The sequence below is a fragment of the Hippopotamus amphibius genome, chromosome 12 (assembly GCF_030028045.1).
Source record: "Hippopotamus amphibius kiboko isolate mHipAmp2 chromosome 12, mHipAmp2.hap2, whole genome shotgun sequence".
In the NCBI taxonomy this organism is placed as follows: domain Eukaryota; kingdom Metazoa; phylum Chordata; class Mammalia; order Artiodactyla; family Hippopotamidae; genus Hippopotamus; species Hippopotamus amphibius.
This window is the reverse complement of record NC_080197.1, coordinates 4,620,404-4,639,420: the sequence shown is the minus strand read 5'-3', so window position 1 is coordinate 4,639,420 and position 19,017 is coordinate 4,620,404. Positions and strand designations below refer to the sequence as shown.

The 19,017-nt window shown below is 46.2% G+C and overlaps 1 protein-coding gene across 2 annotated transcripts in view; it reads left to right on the top strand.

Annotated features, from left to right (window-relative positions):
- The first annotated feature begins 6,448 nt into the window (after window positions 1-6,448).
- Window positions 6,449-19,017, top strand: part of VAPB (VAMP associated protein B and C) — a 50,661-nt gene continuing 38,092 nt past the window's right edge. Inside the window, exon 1 of one of the 2 annotated variants that reach the window (XM_057702036.1) lies at window positions 6,449-6,827. In XM_057702036.1, coding sequence (XP_057558019.1) covers window positions 6,770-6,827 — 58 coding nt within the window. In that variant the 5' untranslated portion in view covers window positions 6,449-6,769. The remainder of the gene's footprint in view (window positions 6,828-19,017) is intronic. The other variant, XM_057702035.1, reaches the window with a different exon arrangement.

Here is a 19,017-nt window from a genome sequence, read left to right as displayed (position 1 = left end):
CTTCAGTCTTTCTACTCTATTTACTCAATAAATTATTCATAGCAGTATGGACTCTTGGATATTTATTTTATTCTTCAGGTTATAATCCAATACTATGCTATTGATTGCTGTTGCTCAAATTGTTCCACTGGGACCTCTTTCCTTGGTCCTGGGTCCCTTTGACATACCACCTAGTTTGTCCTCTGAGTGCTTGCTTACTTCCGGGCACTCTAAGGTGCTTCAGGTCCATTTCATATGTTCCCTGCTCCCATCTTAGAATCAGCCATTTTTCTGTGGCATCCTGGTTCCATTTACTGGGAATGATATTAGAAACTAAGATCTGAGAGCTGGGTGCAATGAAAAAAATATATATATATTTAAATGTATTTAGGCTGTGCCAAGTCTTAGTTGAGGCACGCAGGATCTTTCGTTGTGGCATGCAGGCTTCTTATTTGCAGGATGCATGTGGGATCTAGTTCCCAGACCAGGGATCAAACCCGGGCCCCCTGCATTGGGAGAACAGAATCCTATCCACTGGACCACCAGTGAAGTCCCGCAATCAGAATATTTTAACACGATAAAATACATAACAAACAAGGACCTACTGTATGGCACGGGTAAACGTGTGTGTGTGTGTGTATACACACACACACACATATATATACCTGAATCACTTTGCTGTATGCCAGAAAGTAACACAACATTGTGAAATCAACTATACTTCAATAAAAGTTGTTTGTTTTGAAAAAAAAGACAAGAAGGCTTCCCTGGTGGTGCAGTGGTTAAGAATCTGCCTGCCAATGCAGGGGACACAGGATTCAGCCCTGGTTCAGGAAGATCCCACGTGCCGTGGAGGAACTTAGCCCACGTGCCGCAACTACTGAGCCTGTGCTTTAGAACCCGTGAGCCACAACTACTGAGCCCGCGTGCTGCGACTACTGAAGCCCACACACCTAGAGCCCGTGCGCTGCTACGAGAGAAGCCACCGCAATGAGAAGCCCGTGCACACTACGGGCAAGTGTAGCCCCGCTCACCGAAACTAGAGAAAATCCGCACACAGCAACAAAGACCCAACGCAGCCAAAAAGAAAAAAAAAAGAAAAAGAAAAAAGACAAGAAAGTATTTGAACATGAAAACTCTCTTCCTGAGACCCCTCTTCCCGGTGGCATGGAGGTCGGGTATTCTGAGTGACCCTCCCAATCAAAATGACTCGTGTTCTAAGAGCATCGAGGAGCTGGAACCAGGGCTAGCGAAAAGGAAAGGGAGGGTGGAGCCCTCAGAGAGCAGCCCAGTGCTGGAGCTGGGCGTCGTCCTGGGAAACGGACGCTGTGAACAAGCGTTTTGATTTTGTCGGTCTTTTGGGTTTCCTAGGATGAAAGACAAAGCTCAGGGCCCACCCCAGGCAGGGAGTCCAGCAGGAGCCTTCAGTGTGCGGTCCGCTGCCCCCAGCTCCACAGTGAAGGGAAAAGGCCGTGTCCCCCGAGACTCATGGAAACAGGACACCTTTCCAAAGTTTGCCGTTATCTTGGCTGGTGGCATGGGTGATGGGAACACCAGACCTCAAAGAAGTCCCATAAATAAGGTGAAAGATCATGAGACACGCAAGGACACAGGATGCCTGAGGCAGCAGGAACAACAGCACCGACGCTGGACACACTCCAGCCACGGAGCAGGCGGCCAACCGTCCGCCTTCAGTGCCCACAGAGGCCGGAGAGGCTGGGGGCTGAGGAAGCCTGCTCCCCTCGCTCCAAAGCAGCCCTGCGCGCTCTGCCCTGAGGTGCTGGGGCTGAGGCCAGTCCACTGCTTTCTCCTCAGGTGGCCACTTTCCTGTCAGGGGCCCTCAGGAGACGCGCTTGAGGAAGACCCGAAGGCAGGAGGGCTGAGAATGGGGCCTGGCCCCTGCCATCTGCTCCGAGTTCCTCTCTGTCACCTCAGCAGCCACCCTTCCCCTGGCAGGGGCCTGCAACTTTTTCGGGGCTGATCCCAGAAGCAGCCTCATTGCATCCCCTCAGAGGCCCCGGCACTGGCCAGGCTGCACCCCTTCCACCTGCACGAGCCCCTCCTCTGAGCTCCTGGGGTCTAATGACGCCTTGCCTACGTCCTCTGCCCCCCCGCCCCGCTACCCTTGCGATACCGCGGCATCTTCCTCTTCTGGCTTTTACAGTTCCCCACTACCCGATTAACCATTTCCTCATACGAACTTATCTTTGTCAGAATAACTGGTGTAGTTTCTGCTTTCCTGGCTGAACCTTGACGGATAGAGTACTTTGTACCAAAAGTGGTCCCAGGAAACAGATCCTCAAAGAGGGGATTCTGGGGCTGACTTGGCCACACCCTCATGCCTGACTGTGGTGCCCACGCATGTGCAACAGAGGCAGGGGTGTGCTGGGCTCGGACCAGTTTGTGGGAGCCAATGGGGCCTCTCTCTTTTAACTCTGTGGTCAACGATGTCCACAGGTGGCTTAAAAATCAGTCATGGTGGGAGTGTTTGCACCACAGAAATCTGCAAAAACCACAAAGCAGAGTTATTTTTACCCCAGAGAGTCAGTTTAGCATCCAGCATGGGTTACAAGTAATCTATAAGTAACAGGCAGTGGCATCACTCCTACTTGCCTTCGCACCTGCATCTGATGGTGATGTAGTGCCCACAGCAGCAAGGGACTGGGAGAGCAGAGTGGCTGCTACCCTGATGTAGCAGTGATGACCACGGGACTGTAGGCTGGGGGAGGTGCATCTGAGTTCCTGGAGATTTGTTTCTTTGTTTTGGGGGGTTTTGTTTTTGGCTGCAAGGCTTGTGGGATCTTAGTTCCCTGGCCAGGGATTGAACCTGGGTCCTTGGCAGTGAGAGCACAGAGTCCTAACCACTATGGTCAGGGAATTCCCTCCTGGAACTATTATGGAAATAAAGTGACAAGCTCTTTAAACTCTCAGCTTAAGTCACAGTTGGAAAGCTGGAGAGATTCTGCAGAGCCCTAAAATAATCCTTTATTTCTTGTAGCTATAGGTTTTTGACCTTGCTGAACATCACACCCCAAATTTAATTGGACAGTTTGCAGAATTACAACATAAATGGAATCCACAGATTTTCCAGAATCTCAGGCAGTACCTGTAGCTGTTTACTTTGTCTGGCTGAGAGATGGCCAGAAGCACAGATGTACACTGACCCCTGGATAGTGGGTGGCCAGGAACAGATACAGCAGAATTTCGTGAGAAGGAGGTGTGGGGAGGGGTTGTGTGGATGCCTCCCTGGATGGGCACAGTGTGAAGATATTCCCAGTGTCCCATGTGAATGCCCACGCAAGGGCATCAGTGACCAGTAACAATCCAGTGGACAGGGTGACACATTCTGGGCCAGCCCTGCCATTGCTCACACACTGAGTTTACTTAAAGGTGCTCGTGGAAGCTCTGCATGGGCGCAAGAACATGGACCTCCCCTCCCCAAGCTGACCTGGCCACCGCCACTGCCTAAAGTGATGACAGTGGAGACCAACACTAAAATCCCAATACAGCCCATTTCCTGCGTGGAGGGGGTCTGGAACCCATGTTAGAGACCTGCCAATGTGACCCTTCTTTGTGTACAGGCACAAAACAGCACTTAGAGGCTTAACAAAAAACAATAACTGAAGTGAAAACCTCCTGGAACAGGTTTATCAGCAGCCTAATGGAAAATTACTGACCAGAAGAGAGATCTGAAGAAATACCCACAATGCGGGCCACAGAGATGGGACACGAAACTATGACAGAGAGGCAGAGACACGGAGGATGGTGAGAAAGTCCAAAAAATGCATTTTATTTGCAACTCTACCTAGTTATGTGTATAGGTATGTTGATAAATTCAACTGAAACAAAAGTTTCATGAAAAATTACAACACACTCTGATATTTTCTGTTTATTTTCTTTCTCACTGCTGGTAACAACCTACTAAATTGATTTTATAAGTTACCTTTGGGAAGCAACCTACAGTTTGAAAAATACTGGTCGAACAAACTACTAGTCAGACTTCTAGGAGAAAAGAGTGAGAGACTGGGCTAAAGTAATATTTAAAAGAGACATTGTCACACATGCTGCAACATGGGTGACTCTCCAAGACATGATGCTCAGTGAAAGAAGCCAGACACAAAAGGACAAATACTGTCTGATTCCACTTACTTAGAGGAATCAAATTCACAGAGACTGAAAGCAGAATGGAGATTACCAGGGGCTGCAGGGAGGGGGAATAGGGACTTACTGTTTTTTGGGGTATGGAGTTCTAGTTGCAAGATGAAAAGAGTTCTGGAGATGGATGGTGGTCATGATTGCACAGTAACGTGAATGTATTTAATATCATTGAACTGCACAATTAAAGTGATTAAGATAGTAAACAATATGTGTATTTTACAATTTAAAAAAATTTAAAAAAAGTTGTTTGAGAACGTTCCAGCATGTTGAAAGATACCAGTCAACCAATTCAGAAACTCTTGAGAATTCGAGCAGGATAAATGCTATAGACTGAACATTTGTATCCTCCCCAAAATGCATATGTTGAAATCCAGTTTCTGAATGATGGTATTAAGGAGTGGGGGTCTTTGGGGTGATAAGGTCATGAGCAGGGAGACCTCATGAATAGGATTAGTGCCTTTATAAAAGAGACCCCAGAGAGCAAGAAAACAGCTGACTATGAACTGAAAGTGGGCTCTCACCTGGCACAGAATTTGCTGGTGCTTTAATCTTGAATTTCCCAGGCTCCAGAACTGTGAGAAATAAATGTTGTTATTTAAGTCTATATGGTATTTTGTTAAAGCAGCCTGAACGGGCTAAAACAATAAATTAAAAGATACATCGTGATAAAAACTGCAGAATGTTCCCAGGACAGCAGGAAAAGACAGATTATTTTTGAAGGAATAGTGAGGAGATGGTCATCTGAAACCTCAGCAGTCACAATGGGAGCTGGAATCAGTGGTAGCATCCTCACAGCCCCGAGAGAGCACAATTGTCCCTCTAGTAAGCCAGCCAAAATATCTTGCAAGAACAAGGGGAAAATAGAGTCATTTTCAGATGAACACAAACGGACAGCGCTTGCTCCAACAAGCTCACTGAAATAGCATTTAAAGGCGCTACTTCAGGCACAAGGAAAGCGATCCTGGTTGCAAGTTCTGAGATGCAAGAAGAAAAGATAAGCAGAGAAATTGGTAGCTGTGTGGTTGAGAATAAACTAACGATGACAGTATAGAACAATTTAGTGATGATCTCGGGAGAAAAAGGAAAAGGTTAAGCTTAAAATATACTATAACTAAGGCATATAGTTTAGGGGATAGGTGATTAAAGTGTGCCTACGTCCTTTTATTTTCAGGGAGCAAAGTAAAGAGTAATCACTAAAAACAACATCAATAGAGTATGTAAGAGGAAGAAAAGTGGAATGAGAAAAAGAAAATCAGCCCTGAAGAAGGAAAAAGGAAAGGAAAAAGAAAAAAGGCATGACAAATAGAAGGCAGAAAATAAGGTGGTAGAAATAAATCCATATATATTGTAAATATAATAAGTATAAATGGACCAAATGCTGTAGTTAAAAGACAAAGATTATCTTTTAAAAAATCTTTTTTATTATGAAGAATTCCAAGTACACTGAAAAGGGGGAGGAATAGTACAAAGAATCCTCAGATGCGCGTCATGTACAGTCTACGTTAGCTATTTGCTGTGTTTCATCTATACATGAAAAGAAGAATATTAATAACACATCTTATGTAGCAAACAATATGTAACGTAGTAAAATTTAAATGTCAGACATGAGGCAGAGTGTTCACTTTTGAGGCCAAGCAGATATGCGGTCTCCGTAATCTTTAATCATGTACTTTTTCTGTGAGGTTGTTTAGTCAAAGGCTCTCTCTCCTATGGGCTCCAGTGAAAGGGTAGGAACCAGGTCAACTTTTCTGATCATTGCATTTCTAAATATTTGTTGCATTTGGTGTACAAGATTCCGCACAGTGCTTGTTCCATAGTAAACATTCAATTCAGAGTAGCTTTTATTTATTATAATTGGTGCTGTTGTTATCCAAAGCGTTCAGCAGAGTGGCACAAAATAAGCAAGCAGTAATTGGTAGCTTACTAAATTTGTACTTATTGCCTACCATACGTCACCGTGCCTCGCACGCCTCATTCACCCATAAACATCATGTTTATAATAAGAATAAATAGTCCTTTCATTATTATTCAAAAGCTCTGAATGCCTGGCACCACATTAGCGAGGGAAAGCGGAAGTTCATTCTTATCAATTATTATTATTGAGTAAAGCACTTAACACAAAGCCTGGCCCCCACGGGCCCTGAGTAACTAATCTCCAGGGTGACGGTCCTCAATCCTGAGAGATCCGCACCCGCCCCTCCCCCGGATCAGCGCCACGCCCCGCCCCCTGCCTCCGGCAGCCCCGCCCCCGGCAGCCCCGCCCCCGCGGGAAGGGCCGCGCCTGCGCACTGCCCGAAAGGGGGCTCTGCGCGCTTAGCTCCCCGCCGCCCGAGCGCGCGTCGGGCCGAGGCGGTCGGCCTGCTGCGTGCGTGCGTGCGTCGCTACGTACGTGCGTGCGTGCGTGCGTGCCGTGCGCTCGCCGGGCACCGCGGCCTCGCCTTCGCCCTCCGCCCCTGCGCCTGCACCGCGTAGGCCGCCCCCCCCCCCCCCGCGCGCACCCCGTAGGCGACCCCCGCCCGCGCCCCGGCCGGCCCCCCCTTTCCAAATTTAAAGGGGGCGCAGCATTCACGCCGCCCGCCCCAGGTGACCTCTCAGGGGTCTCCCCGCCTGAGGTGCCCCGCCGCCGAGGAACATGGCGAAGGTGGAGCAGGTCCTGAGCCTCGAGCCGCAGCACGAGCTCAAATTCCGAGGTAAGCCCGGAGGCCCGCCGCCCCGCGCCCGCGCCCCGGAGGGCCCGGCGGCGCGGCGGTGACGTCGGCTCCCGGGCCGCGGCCCCCGCCCCGCCCCCGCCCGACGGCGCGCCCGCCCGCCCGCCCCCCGGCGTCTCCCCGCCGGGCCCGAGGGCCGCGCGTCCGGGGCGGGAAGCCGGGGCCTGCTCCCCCCCGCGGCCCTCGAGACGCGCGCCGTGGCCGCCGTGGCCGGTCCCGCCCCGCCTGCGTCGCCGCCGGCGCCGGGAAGGCTCGGGGCCGGGGTCTGAGGCCGCCTCTGCGAGGCCCGCGCCTCCCGCCCCCCTCCTGGCCACGTGCGGCCGGGCCCGGTCGCAGCCCTGCTCGCGGCGGCGCGGCGCTCGCGCGTGCCCGGAAGGAGCGCTTTACGCACTTGTTTACCGTGGCTCCGCGCGTGGAGGGCAGCTCCCCGCGTGGAGGGCAGCTCCCCGAGGACCGGGCTTTGTGGCGGCCCGGCTCTCTGCCGCGCACGCCTGCGGAGCCTGCCAGCTGCCCGTTGAGCGGATGCGGGAAGGGAGCCTCCGCAGGAGTTCCGACGGGACGTGGCCCAACTTTTCCCTCTCCTGCCTCCCTCGTGCCCGGTGCTCACCGGTGTGCAGCCGTGGGGGGCTGTCGGGGTGGCGAGATCTTTTTTCTCCCCGGAGCAGCCTTGACCTGGAGCCCGAGGAAGCCCAGGGGGCCGTGTGTGTGTGTGTGTGTGTGTGTGTGTGTGTGTGTGTGTCTGTGTGTGTGTGTGTGTGTGTGTGTGTGTGTGTGTGTGTGGTGCGCCAGAGCCCCTTGTAATGCATACTTGTATTTTTAATCTTCCTCCCCTACCTTCTCCACCAAGATATCGGCGCCGGGGGACTGTAGGGGCTTCCTCTGACTCGCCCGTTCCTTGGTTCCACACGTACTAAGTGTGTAGCAGACAGTGCAGGGCGCCTAAGGGATACGGATGGACGGGACGGACAAGGCTCCTGCTCTCATAAAGCTTACCTTCTAGGGAGGGGCGCCGCGCCAGTACAGTAGACGATTTCAGGTAGCGGTGAGTGCGGGGAAGGAAATAAGACGGCTGGCATGATGAGAGTGTGCGTTCCATTGGACGCCCAGGTCACCAATGTGTCGCCGGCACTTGACGCAGAGTAGCTGCTCAATAGATACTTGTGGCATTGGAATGCCCGCTGGCCGCATGTACCCCGCTTTAAATGTACTGGTAGGAGGTAGTGCAGGGTGATTTAACCCAGAGTTACCCAGTTGGCAAATGGCACATTGGAACCCAGACTTCAGAGTTCACAATGTCTAACAGTTATGCTGTCCGACCCCTGGGAGATATTCCAGTGCTGTGGCTGTCACTTTGCCTCCCAGGTTAAGAATCTCCACAAATTGTCACATTCGGAAGTGACTCCAAATGTGTAAACAACGGAAGGTTTTCCAGTTAAAACATACACACACCACAAAAACCTAACGCGGACTGTAATTCCATGACAGTACTTTAGCTTATGTGGTGCTCTCATGGCCTTCTGGAGGGGCCATCCTGGGAAAGGGCTCCAGGTAACTCAAGTGGATGTGGAGGGTGATGGTTTCCACTTGAGTTGTCTGGAGTTCTCTACCCTGGAACCTGGCTTAGCTGCTCCTGGGAGTTGGCACGTTCATTCACTTAGTCCATACACATTTACTGAGTGCCTGCTCCATGTGTCAGGTACCAGGAGATGAGTCACGTCACCCGTATGCCCCCATTCTGCCTCAACCCCGACCCCAGAACTCAGCTGTAGGGAGGAGAGCAGAGCACAGAAGTGCAGTGATACAAGGTCATCCAGACCTCTGAGAGCACTAAGGAGGTCAGCAACTGAAGGAGTGTCATTTGAGCTGAGTATAAAGGTCGAATGGAAGCAGGTGAAAAGAAGAAATGGTTGGGGAGCGAGTCGGGTGGAGGAAATCGCATGTACAGAGGCACAGAGGCTGAGATGATTTGGGATGCCACTAGAATTTCTGAATGACAGTGGCAGAGAGCATTTGTTGGGGTCACGAGGCAAAGGAGGAGATGAGGCTGGCTAGTAGACAGGAGTCAGACCTTCTAAGGCTTCTGTGTACAGACGCAGCCAGTGTCCCCGTTCACATTGTGTCTCCTCAGCTAGTTCCTCCTTGATTGATCCCCTGCAGCCTTAACCCCATCCCTAGTACGAACACTCTCCTCTAAAGTGATGTAGAAAGAGGTACTAATTGGAGAAAATTAAAGTTTTTGCCCCAGTTCTTTTACTTAGTGATGTTTGACCTTGGGCTGGCCACTTTGCTCCCCAAAAGCCTGGGATTACTCTTGACTCCATGAGAATGGTGCTCACATCTACCTTGCCTCCTGTAGAAAGTTTTGTTGGTGTTATGGCTGTTCAGCTGCTTTGTAAACGTGCAGTGTTATACAGAGATTGGTTGTATTTACATAGCTGGTTTCATCATTTTAATGTATGGCAAAGAAGAGTGATCTGTCTGGCCCAGGGTTGACCAAAGTAGGGATGGCCAAAGTCACTGGATATTTTTGCTAAGAAAGTGATCCAGGAAAGTCACAGCGTCAAATTGTTTCAGGCTGCTGGCTTGTGGCTTCAGAAAAGGCATCTGTAAGCATATATGGTTTGTTTGTTGGTTAGTTTTAAACTGAGTACTGAGACTGTGAGATTAGAATAGAGGCTCAATACCCTGTTTTGCTGTATAGAGAGCATTCATTTCAGGTTGAGATCTGGCACATTTAACTGGTGTCTTCCAGGTTACTTGGGGTGGTGATTCTGACTTCGGATAGTTCGCTTGTAAGATGAATCAAACTTGTAAGCTAACTTTGCTTAAGAAGATAGTGTGCCTATCATCCAGAGCAAAAAAATTAATCATCTTTTAAGTGCAGCCTAAGATGATATGGGGTTGTATATGTTGGATTCTTTTTCATCTTGGGCATTTTGTATGATTATGTTGAAGGATGTTAAGGATGTGTTAAGGATGTTGCAGAAGAAAAGACGACACAGACTTACAGGACCTCCTTCCATCTTATAGACAGTGCCATGCTGCATTGTGTTAAGTGTCAAAAGGAGAGAGACTCCTGGCCTCCTGAAAGAAGCTTGACACTGTGACAGTTGCCATGATGAAATAGCAGGATCTCTGTGGATTGGGGACCCCTTTCAGAAAGAGTTAAGGGCTTTTAAACCCTGTGAAATGTGTGCTTTGCATTGTTGCTCTTTCTGTTGCTCTTCCTTCTTCCAAGGCCAGACCCTTTTCTTTTTCACTCTGAGGTCCCACTTGTTGCCCAGCTCAATGAGAGCTTTCTGAATGAGTCACTTCCAGGGCATTTTGTATCTCTTTTCTTTCTCCTCTTCTCCCCCTTCCATGGGTTCCATCAGTGGTAAGTAGTATGTCCTGTTTTCTTGGTCATTGCCCAGGACTCTTAATCTGTCTTCACATCCTAGCATCCTCCCCCATCTCATGATACCATCCTCATGAGCTGATTAGTTAAGGTTTAAACCCACTGTGGACCCATTTACCTTTGGTTTATTATGAGACTAAACCAGTGGCCTTCTAGAAGTCTCAGATAGTCCTGCTGTTGGTCAGTATGGATAATGGTGGGGTAGCACCATTGGTTGGTGTGGCTGATTACCACTTTGGGGAGGAAATAGGAGCTTGGGTAGATAGGTTAGGGACAGTCTCTTTTGTATAAGGAAAGTGTGCTTAGACTCATTAGTTCACCTTCTTAAGTTAACGTGTAGTTTAATATTGTTTAGGAAGCTAAACAATATAAAACCTTATAGACATTGTCTGTTCAATGCAGTAATTATCTTTCAGATGCTAATTACAGCATTAATTCTTTAGTTTTAGCATAGCACTGATTCCCTTAGCATTTCATGATCCCATAGAGCAGACTGTGTTTTACAGCACAACAAAATGTCAGCAGTGTGCTTAAGATTCTTTATGGTAGTGGTTTAAATCCATCCTGAATAGGTTCTCTTCATTTATTTAATTATTAACCAGCTTGCTCATCAGAAGCAAGTGGCATTAAACTTACTAACCTTTAGTCAAACTTAAATCTTCATAGATTGTGTTATTTCCTTCTGAGTTTTTGTTCCTGGGAGGAAAATGTGAACAAGAAGTTAACTTACTTTTACCCACTTATTTACTTCTTTTCTTTACAGTTCACTCCTTAAGGAAGAGATGGATAGTTCTGGGCTCTGTGCTTATATTTGGAAAATGGTGATAGTTCCTTGTGTGTGATTGTAACATGAACGCAGTTATCTGCATAATTACCTGGTAGCTTTGCATCCAAGTGTGGATTTATTAAAATAATTAGTCTCGGTTGATGCTTATTAAAGAGATGAACTCTTAAACATTCTTAACATTATCTTTTATTTATTAAAATTATATAGCATCGTTCTTTTCAGAGCTGAAGGCAAAATACCGAGAACTTTGACCCTGCAGTATTACCACTAAGGAGTTGAAAATTGGAGGAATCAAGGGAGTAAACTACATTGGTTATACTCAAGTACTACACTTAGGCTCGATTTTTAGAACCTGAAACTTGAATTTTTAGCTAAGGAATTGTCTCCAGGATTGCTTCATGTATCTGCCTCCCATTTGCATTTGAAAAATCTGCCATCTGAAGGATGACCATGGTTGAGAACAGATGAGCACAACTTTCAGCCAGATGACAAGGTGGGCAAGCGCAGAGAGGGCAGAGTTTCTTGAGTCAGGCCAGGGTTGCCAGTCCTCCTGTCTGTAAGCAAATAAGATAAGAGCCTCTGCACAGTTATTTTGCACGTGTGATTGTGTTAAAAACAAAGTTGCATTATGTTTCCAGTCTTGCATCCTCCTTTTCTATAACTTTAGGTCCCTCTCAGGCTGTGATCAGCATCTCATGTCCAGGATTGCTTTGGCCCTTGCTGGGTGGATGTGCACATTCTTTGAAGTTTTTACCTGACAGACCTAGGCTGCTGGCTTTACAAAAGCAAGACTTGTTTAAAGAGCTTTGTTATGGAAACAAAATTACTGAACTTGACAGTCATTTTAAGACTATTTTTAAAAATACCAGTGTGGCAAAATAGTATCTCTAGGACATCTACTTTTCAAAATGTTAAATGTGTGATTTTAACAAAAGCTGTTGATGTCTAGAAACAATGCCTTCATGTGCTTTTGGGTTCTCCCCCCTTGCGTGGGGGAAAAAAATCATTGAGAAAATGGCATAGTCCCATGGGAAAAATCTTGAAGTGCTTTCTTTTAATGGTATTTTGGCATATTAATGCTAAAACTGTAAAGGTATAGAAATACCTTCCTAAAGTTTTCCGTCATCCTTTCAGAAGGGTTATTATCAGTTTTTCACTAGGAGGTTGGTATTTCTTTTCATCTGTGTCAAGTAGTGTCTTCACTCAGCTTTTGGTGGTGTATGTGTGTGTATGCCCATGTAGGTGCCTAAAGCATTGCTGGTGCGCACACATTCTCACAGGTGCCTGTGGTGGGTTTGAATTAGTATACAGTCGGCATTTCAGTATAGTGAACATTTCACCCTTAGCCTATCTGGTAAGGGGGTTAGGGAAATAAATATTTTGTGGGAGAGAGAGATTCAGACTGTTGCGTCTTTTTTTTTTTTTTTAAGAACTTTTATTGAGATACGGTTAACAGACAACAAACAGCATATATTTAGAGTGTACAATTTGGTATCCCAAACTCCCAATTCATCCCTCCCCAACCCTCCCCGCTTTCCCCACTTGGTGTCCATGTGTTTGTTCTCTACATCTGTGTCTCTATTTCTGCCTTGCATTTCCTCTTTCATAGTTGTTAGCATTTGCCTTATGTATTGAGATGCTCCTATATTGGGTGCATATATATTTATAATTATCTCCTCTTCTTGGATGGATCCCTTGATCTTTATGTAATGTCCTTTCTTGTCTATTGTAACATTTTTTATTTTAAAGTCTATTTTATCTGATATGACTATTGATACTCCAGCTTTCTTTTGATTTTCATTTGCATGGAATATCTTTTTCCATCCCCTCACTTTCCATCTGTATGTGTCCCTAGGTCTGAAGTGGGTCTCTTGTAGACCGCATATATATGGGTCTTGTTTTGGTATCCATTCAGCCAGTCTGTGTCTTTTGGTTGGTGCATTTAGTCCATTTACATTCATGGTAATTATTAATATGTATGTCCCTATTACCATTTTCTTAATTGTTTCCTTTTTGTTTTTGTGGGTCCTTTTCTTCTGTTTCCCGCTTAGAGTTCCTTTAGCATTTGTTGTAGGGCTGGTTTGGTGGTGCTGCATTCTCTTAGCTGTTGCTTGTCTACAGAGCTTTTGATTTCTCTGTTGAATCTGAATGAGATCCTTGCTGGGGAGAGTATTCTTGGTTGTAGGTTCTTCCCTTTCATCACTTGAAATATATCATGCCACTCCTTTCTGGCTTGCAGAGTTTCTGCTGAGAAATCAGCTGTTAATCTCATGGGAGTTCCCTTGTATGTTATTTGTCGTTTTTCCCTTGTTGCTTTTAATAACTTTTCTCTGTCTTTAATTTTTGTCAGTTTGGCTACTATATGTCTTGGCATGTCTCTCCTTGGGTGTATCCTGCCTGGGACTCTCCGCGCTTCCTGGACTTGGGTAGCTATTTCCTTTCCCATGGTAGGGAAGTTTTCAACTATCATCTCTTCCAATATTTTCTTGGGTCCTCTCTCTCTCTTCTCCTTCTGGGACCCCTGTAATGTGAATGTTGGTGCGTTTAACATTGTCCCAGAGGTCTCTTAGGCTGTCTTCAGTTCTTTTTTCTTTTTTCTTTATTCTTTTCCACATCAGTGATTATCACCATTCTGTCTTCCAGGTCACTTACTCGCCCTTCTGCCCCAGTTAATCTGCTATTGGTTCCTTCTAGTGTATTTTTCATTTCAGTTATTGTGTTGCATATCTCTGTTTGCTTTTTTTTTGGGGGGGGGGTACACCAGGTTCAATCATCTGTTTTTATACACATATCCCTGTATTCCCTCCCTTCCTTGACTCCCCCCCCTCGAGTCCCCCCCACCCTCCCCGCCCCAGTCCTCTAAGGCATCTTCCATCCTCGAGTTGGACTCCCTTTGTTATACAACAACTTCCCACTGACTGTTTTACAGTTGGTAGTATATATATGTCTGTGCTACTCTCTCGCTTCGTCTGTTTCCCCTTCACCCCCCCGCCCCCTCCCATACCTCGAGTTCTCCAGTCCATTCTCTGTATCTGCATCCTTGTTCTTGTCACTGAGTTCATCAGTACCATTTTTAGATTCCGTATATGTGAGTTAGCATACAATATTTGTCCTTCTCTTTCTGACTTACTTCACTCTGTATGACAGATTGTAGTTCTATCCACCTCATTACATATAGCTCCATCTCATCCCTTTTTATAGCTGAGTAATATTCTATTGTATATATATGCCACATCTTCTGTATCCATTCATTTGTTGATGGGCATTTAGGTTGCTTCCATGTCCTGGCTATTGTAGTGTTTGTTTGCTCTTTAATTCTTATAGGTCTTTGGTAAACTTTTCGATCTTTGCATCCAGTCTTTTTTCAAACTCTTGGATCATCTTCACCATCATTATCCTGAATTCTTTTTCTGGAAGGGTGCCTATCTCCTCTTCATTTAGTTGTTTTTCTGGGGTTTTATTCTGTCCCTTCATCTGGTACAAAGTCCACTGCTTTTTCATTTTCCCTATCTTTCTGTGGCTGTGGTTGTCAGTTCCACAAGACGAAATACTGTTGATACTGTTTGATACTGCTGTCTGCCCCCTTGTGGAGGAAGCTATCTAGGAGGTTCCTGCATGCTTCCTGATGGGAGGGACTGATGGTGGGTAGGGCTGGGTGGGTGGAGCTTAGTAAGACTTTAATCCGATTTGGTGGGCAGAACTCAGTAAAACTTTAATCTGCTTGTCTGCTAATGGGTGGGGCTGTGTTCACACCTTGTTGGTTGTTTGGCCTGAGGCTACTTAGCACTGGCGCTGACAGGCTCTTTGGTGGGGCTAATGGTGGACTCTGGGAGGATTCAGGCCAATAAGCACTTCCCAGAACCCCTGCTGCCAGTGTCCCTGTCTCCTCGGTGAGCCACAGCTGTCCCCTACCTCTGCAGGCAACCCTCCAACACCAGCAGGTAGGTCTGGTTCAGTCTCTTATGGGGTCACTGCTCCTTCCCCCTGGGTTCTGGTGAGCACACTTTTTTGTGTGCCCTCCAAGAGTGGAGTCTCTGTTTCCCCTAGTCCTGTGGAGGTCCTGCAATCAAATCCCGCTGGCTTTCAAAGTCTGATTCTCTGGGGATTCCTCCTCCCGTTGCTGGACTCCCAGGTTGGGAAGCCTAACGTGGGGCTCAGAACCCTCACTGTGGAAGGTGGACTTCTGCAATAAACGGTCCTCCAGTTTGTGAGTCACCCACCCAGCATTTATGGGATTTGATTTTAATGCGATTGCACCCCTCCTACTGTCTCATTGCGGCTTCTCCTTTGTCTCTGGATGTGGGGTGTCTTTTTTGGTGAGTTCCGGTGTCTTTCTGTCGATGATTGTTCAGCATTTAGTTGTAATTACGGTGCTCTTGCAAGAGGGAGTGAGCTCACGTCCTCCTACTCCGCCATCTTAATCCTATCTGTTGCGTCTTTTGGATTGTCCTTTAGGACAGTGTAATGGCCCCCTGGACCATTTACCTAGATTTGAATTGCTTGTGATGTGGCTTGTAACCTTTACAACTATAAGTTCCTTGGGCTGTCTTTAAAGGCTGGAGGGTGCTCAGAGACTGGAGAGGAACAGAAAACAGCCAAGGGAGCTAGGAGCAGAGGGCATATCTGTAAGGAGATAAGTGGTGGACCCTCCCCCAGCCCCCCTGCAGTAGGTTGGGTCTGGAGTTAAAAGCAGTGGCCGTAGTGGAGCTGACGTTCATTTTGCGAGATGAGAGGAAAAGAAAGGGAAGGGAAGAATGAATGTTTCTGGAAGATAAAGGCTGAATTTCCAGAAGGTAGTCCACAGAGTCCAGGGACTGTGGGAGACGCTTTATGTTCTTCATATTATTTGATCTAATGCACAGTTCTGTGATGTGAGTTACTCACTGCCCCTGAATGAGGCCACTGTGGTGAGCAATGTGCAAGGACTTAACCCAGGTTTGTCTAGTGTCAAAGCCCATTTCTTTCATGTCGACTCTAGAATGAACTCATAAAGGGTTTCATTTTGGAGGGAGGGAGGCAGAGAATTTTCAACCGTTAAGGAAGTGTTAAGAGCTGTCAGGATAATTTCTTAAGAATATTAATTAATTAAGAATTCTTATTTGTGGAATTTTCAGGAGGGATTTCTTAGCATACTTTTTAAAAAGTTCATGCTGATGACTCCAAAGCATTCTTTGATTTACCTTGTGAATATTCACTTTTTATAACACATATCATTGATGTTTAGAACACATTTAACTTCCGAGTACTTTGCAGATCTGCTCTTGAGTCTTTGGAAGGTGGGGTGAAACTTGTGAGAGGTAGAGGTTTCACAGGTTTGCGGATTTGTAAAGTGGGAATTTAGAGTTTGAAAGCGTGCCTGTTAAGATAGGAATGTCTGAAATAAGTGACCTTCATAAGTGCCACCTTAAACCTTAGAAGTGGGGCTACAAAGGCAGAGAAACAAACAAGGGCGAGTTAACATATAACTAGAGATTTGTCACATGTTGAAAGAGATAAACTCAGGGTGAATATCAGAAAGTGCTGTTTTACTCTGTAGGAGGTATACTTTGAGAAGTCATTCCTTCCCCCAAATGATGACCTCCATGCATGTGAATTAGATCAGAGCGGATTTAGAGACATGCATGGGTATGATGATTGTGTGCATAACAGATGATTGTCCAGTTGGGAATATTTGGGGTTTCTTCCTTATCCACAACTCATCCTTTGAGGTTTTCTTCCTGGACAGATGGACCCCCCTCTTGTCTGATGGAATATAGCGTGACTGTGATTCAGAGTTGGTTTGGTCACTGCATCCTGAAAGCTTCCTGTGGGCTAGGCACTGGGGTGGGGACTGGAGAGAAGTCCTGGCCCTGGAAGTTTCCAGCCTCCAGGTGGTGGGGAGATAGAGGAGAATGTGGAAATGGGACACTTATGGGCTGTCCCTTACTGGGAGCTTAGAAAAAACTGTTAATTCTGCTTCAGGGTTTGTGTCTCACAGTGAAGGTGGATTTGAGATTTGTGACTGTGCTAGGCATTTTTCTATACGTGCTCATTTATTCTTAAAACAGGGCTAGGAAATAGGTAGTTATGATCCTCAGGTTCATAACCTGAATTAAAGGTGACACTGGGATTTGAACCAAGATCTGTCTGACTGCAGAGCCCATGTTCTTTATCATTATGTTGGCTACATTGCTGCCCTTGAAATGTTAGTGGGAGTGTGGCTTACTAGGGAGGCCCAGGATTTTCTTAATTTATTATGTTGTTAGGAAGATGAAAGGAGGACTGGAAATAGGACAGTGGGAATTGAGAAAGAGGATTGGAAGAGAACTGAGATGTAAAAAGGAAGGAAAGGTGTGTAATTGTCATCGTAAGCTAGTAATGGCTTCCCCGTGACTGCTTCCATGAAGTGCAGAGTTGTTCTGGGACGTTAGAGCAACTGATAGAAAAATCTTTGTACTGATTCTGTTTTCCCCTAAGAACTTTCATCCTAACTTGATCACTTGATTGTGCATTCATGTATTTTTTTTTTTGTACTTCATTCCTTTTTAGGGATAAATGCTATTATTTATTTATTTATTTATTTATTTATTTATTTTATTGGCTGTGTTGGGTCTTTTTTGCTGTGCGCCGGCTTTCTTTAGTTGCGGTGAGTGGGGGCTGCTCTTTGTTGTGGTGCATGGGCTTCTCATTGCCGTGGTTTCTCTTGTTGCGGAGCACGGGCTCTAGGCCGTGGGCTTCAGTAGTTGCAGCACATGGGCTCAATAGTTGTGGCTCACGGGCTTAGTTGCTCCTTAGCATGTGGGGTTTTCCTGGAGCAGGGATCGAACCCGAGTCCCCTGCATTGGCAGGCGGATTCTTAACCACTGTGCCACCTAGGAAGCACTGTGCATTCATGTATTCATGTTGAAAATTATGTGCTGATATTATCACCTCACCTTCCCTTCTACCACCCATTCCCCACTCCAAGTCTTTTATTACCTCAGTGCCTGTCATCACAAACAATGCAGGTTAATTGGGTACTGTTTTGCCTTTTAGTTATGTCACTCAGCATTTATAGTATAGTAGAAAAAAGGGAAGGAAAGGAAGGGTAGTTAGGTCAGTTTTCTTTTCCTTTCCATTCTCTGAGCACTGTCCAGCCTTTAGAGACAACCCAAGGAACTTAGAGTCCTAAGTGTTCCAAGCTATATCACAAGCAACTCAAATCTAGGTAAACAAGCAGTACTATCATCATCTCCATTTTAACAACGAGAGAAACTGGGCCCATCACTTGGTGGAATGCATAATTTGCACCTCAGGCTTTCAGTCTCTAAAGCTTGTGTGCTTTGTATTACAAAGGGAGGCTTCTGTTCCTGCCCTTGCTGTCACTTAGAGAGACACTCAGCTCACCTCCCCACCTAGCTTTGATTTCCTCTTCTGTTGGATGAGGAAGCTTGAACTCAATGCCACTTGATTTTCCTTCCAGATCTAGTCTTGAGAATGTGCAATTAAATTTTATTTTAGTTGAAGAAGAAAGATGGAGAGCCCCTTGAGGGCAGAAACTGGGGTTTCTGTGTCTTTTAGAACCTACCAGTGCTTTGCACTCAAGAGCTCTCTAATCTTTAATTAATGAGCCCTCTTGTTCCTGTTGCAAAGCTCACTGTATCCTAGTAACTTTTCCTGAGTAGTAGATATTCTTATTTAGTTCCAGTGTTTTCTCCATCACCTAAAACTGCACAAATTGTGTACCATTTGCATGTTTTGTTTATGTCATCCTCTCCTTGTGCTTTATTTACTGATTGCTTTGTCTTCTGTGCTGTAGAATGCAGTCTCCTATAGGTTTTGTTCCTTTAGTTTTCCTCAGTGGTAACTATTAAAATATATACTTTTCTTATTGTTTTCTTCTGCTAGTAACCCCAGAGAAGTTGAAATTGGTCATCTTTTCAGTATCTGGTTGACCTTTTAAAATAGATGCATACACAAGAATAAAAAGAGGGATTTGATGAAAAACCAAAGGTTTGTCCTTGTGGAGG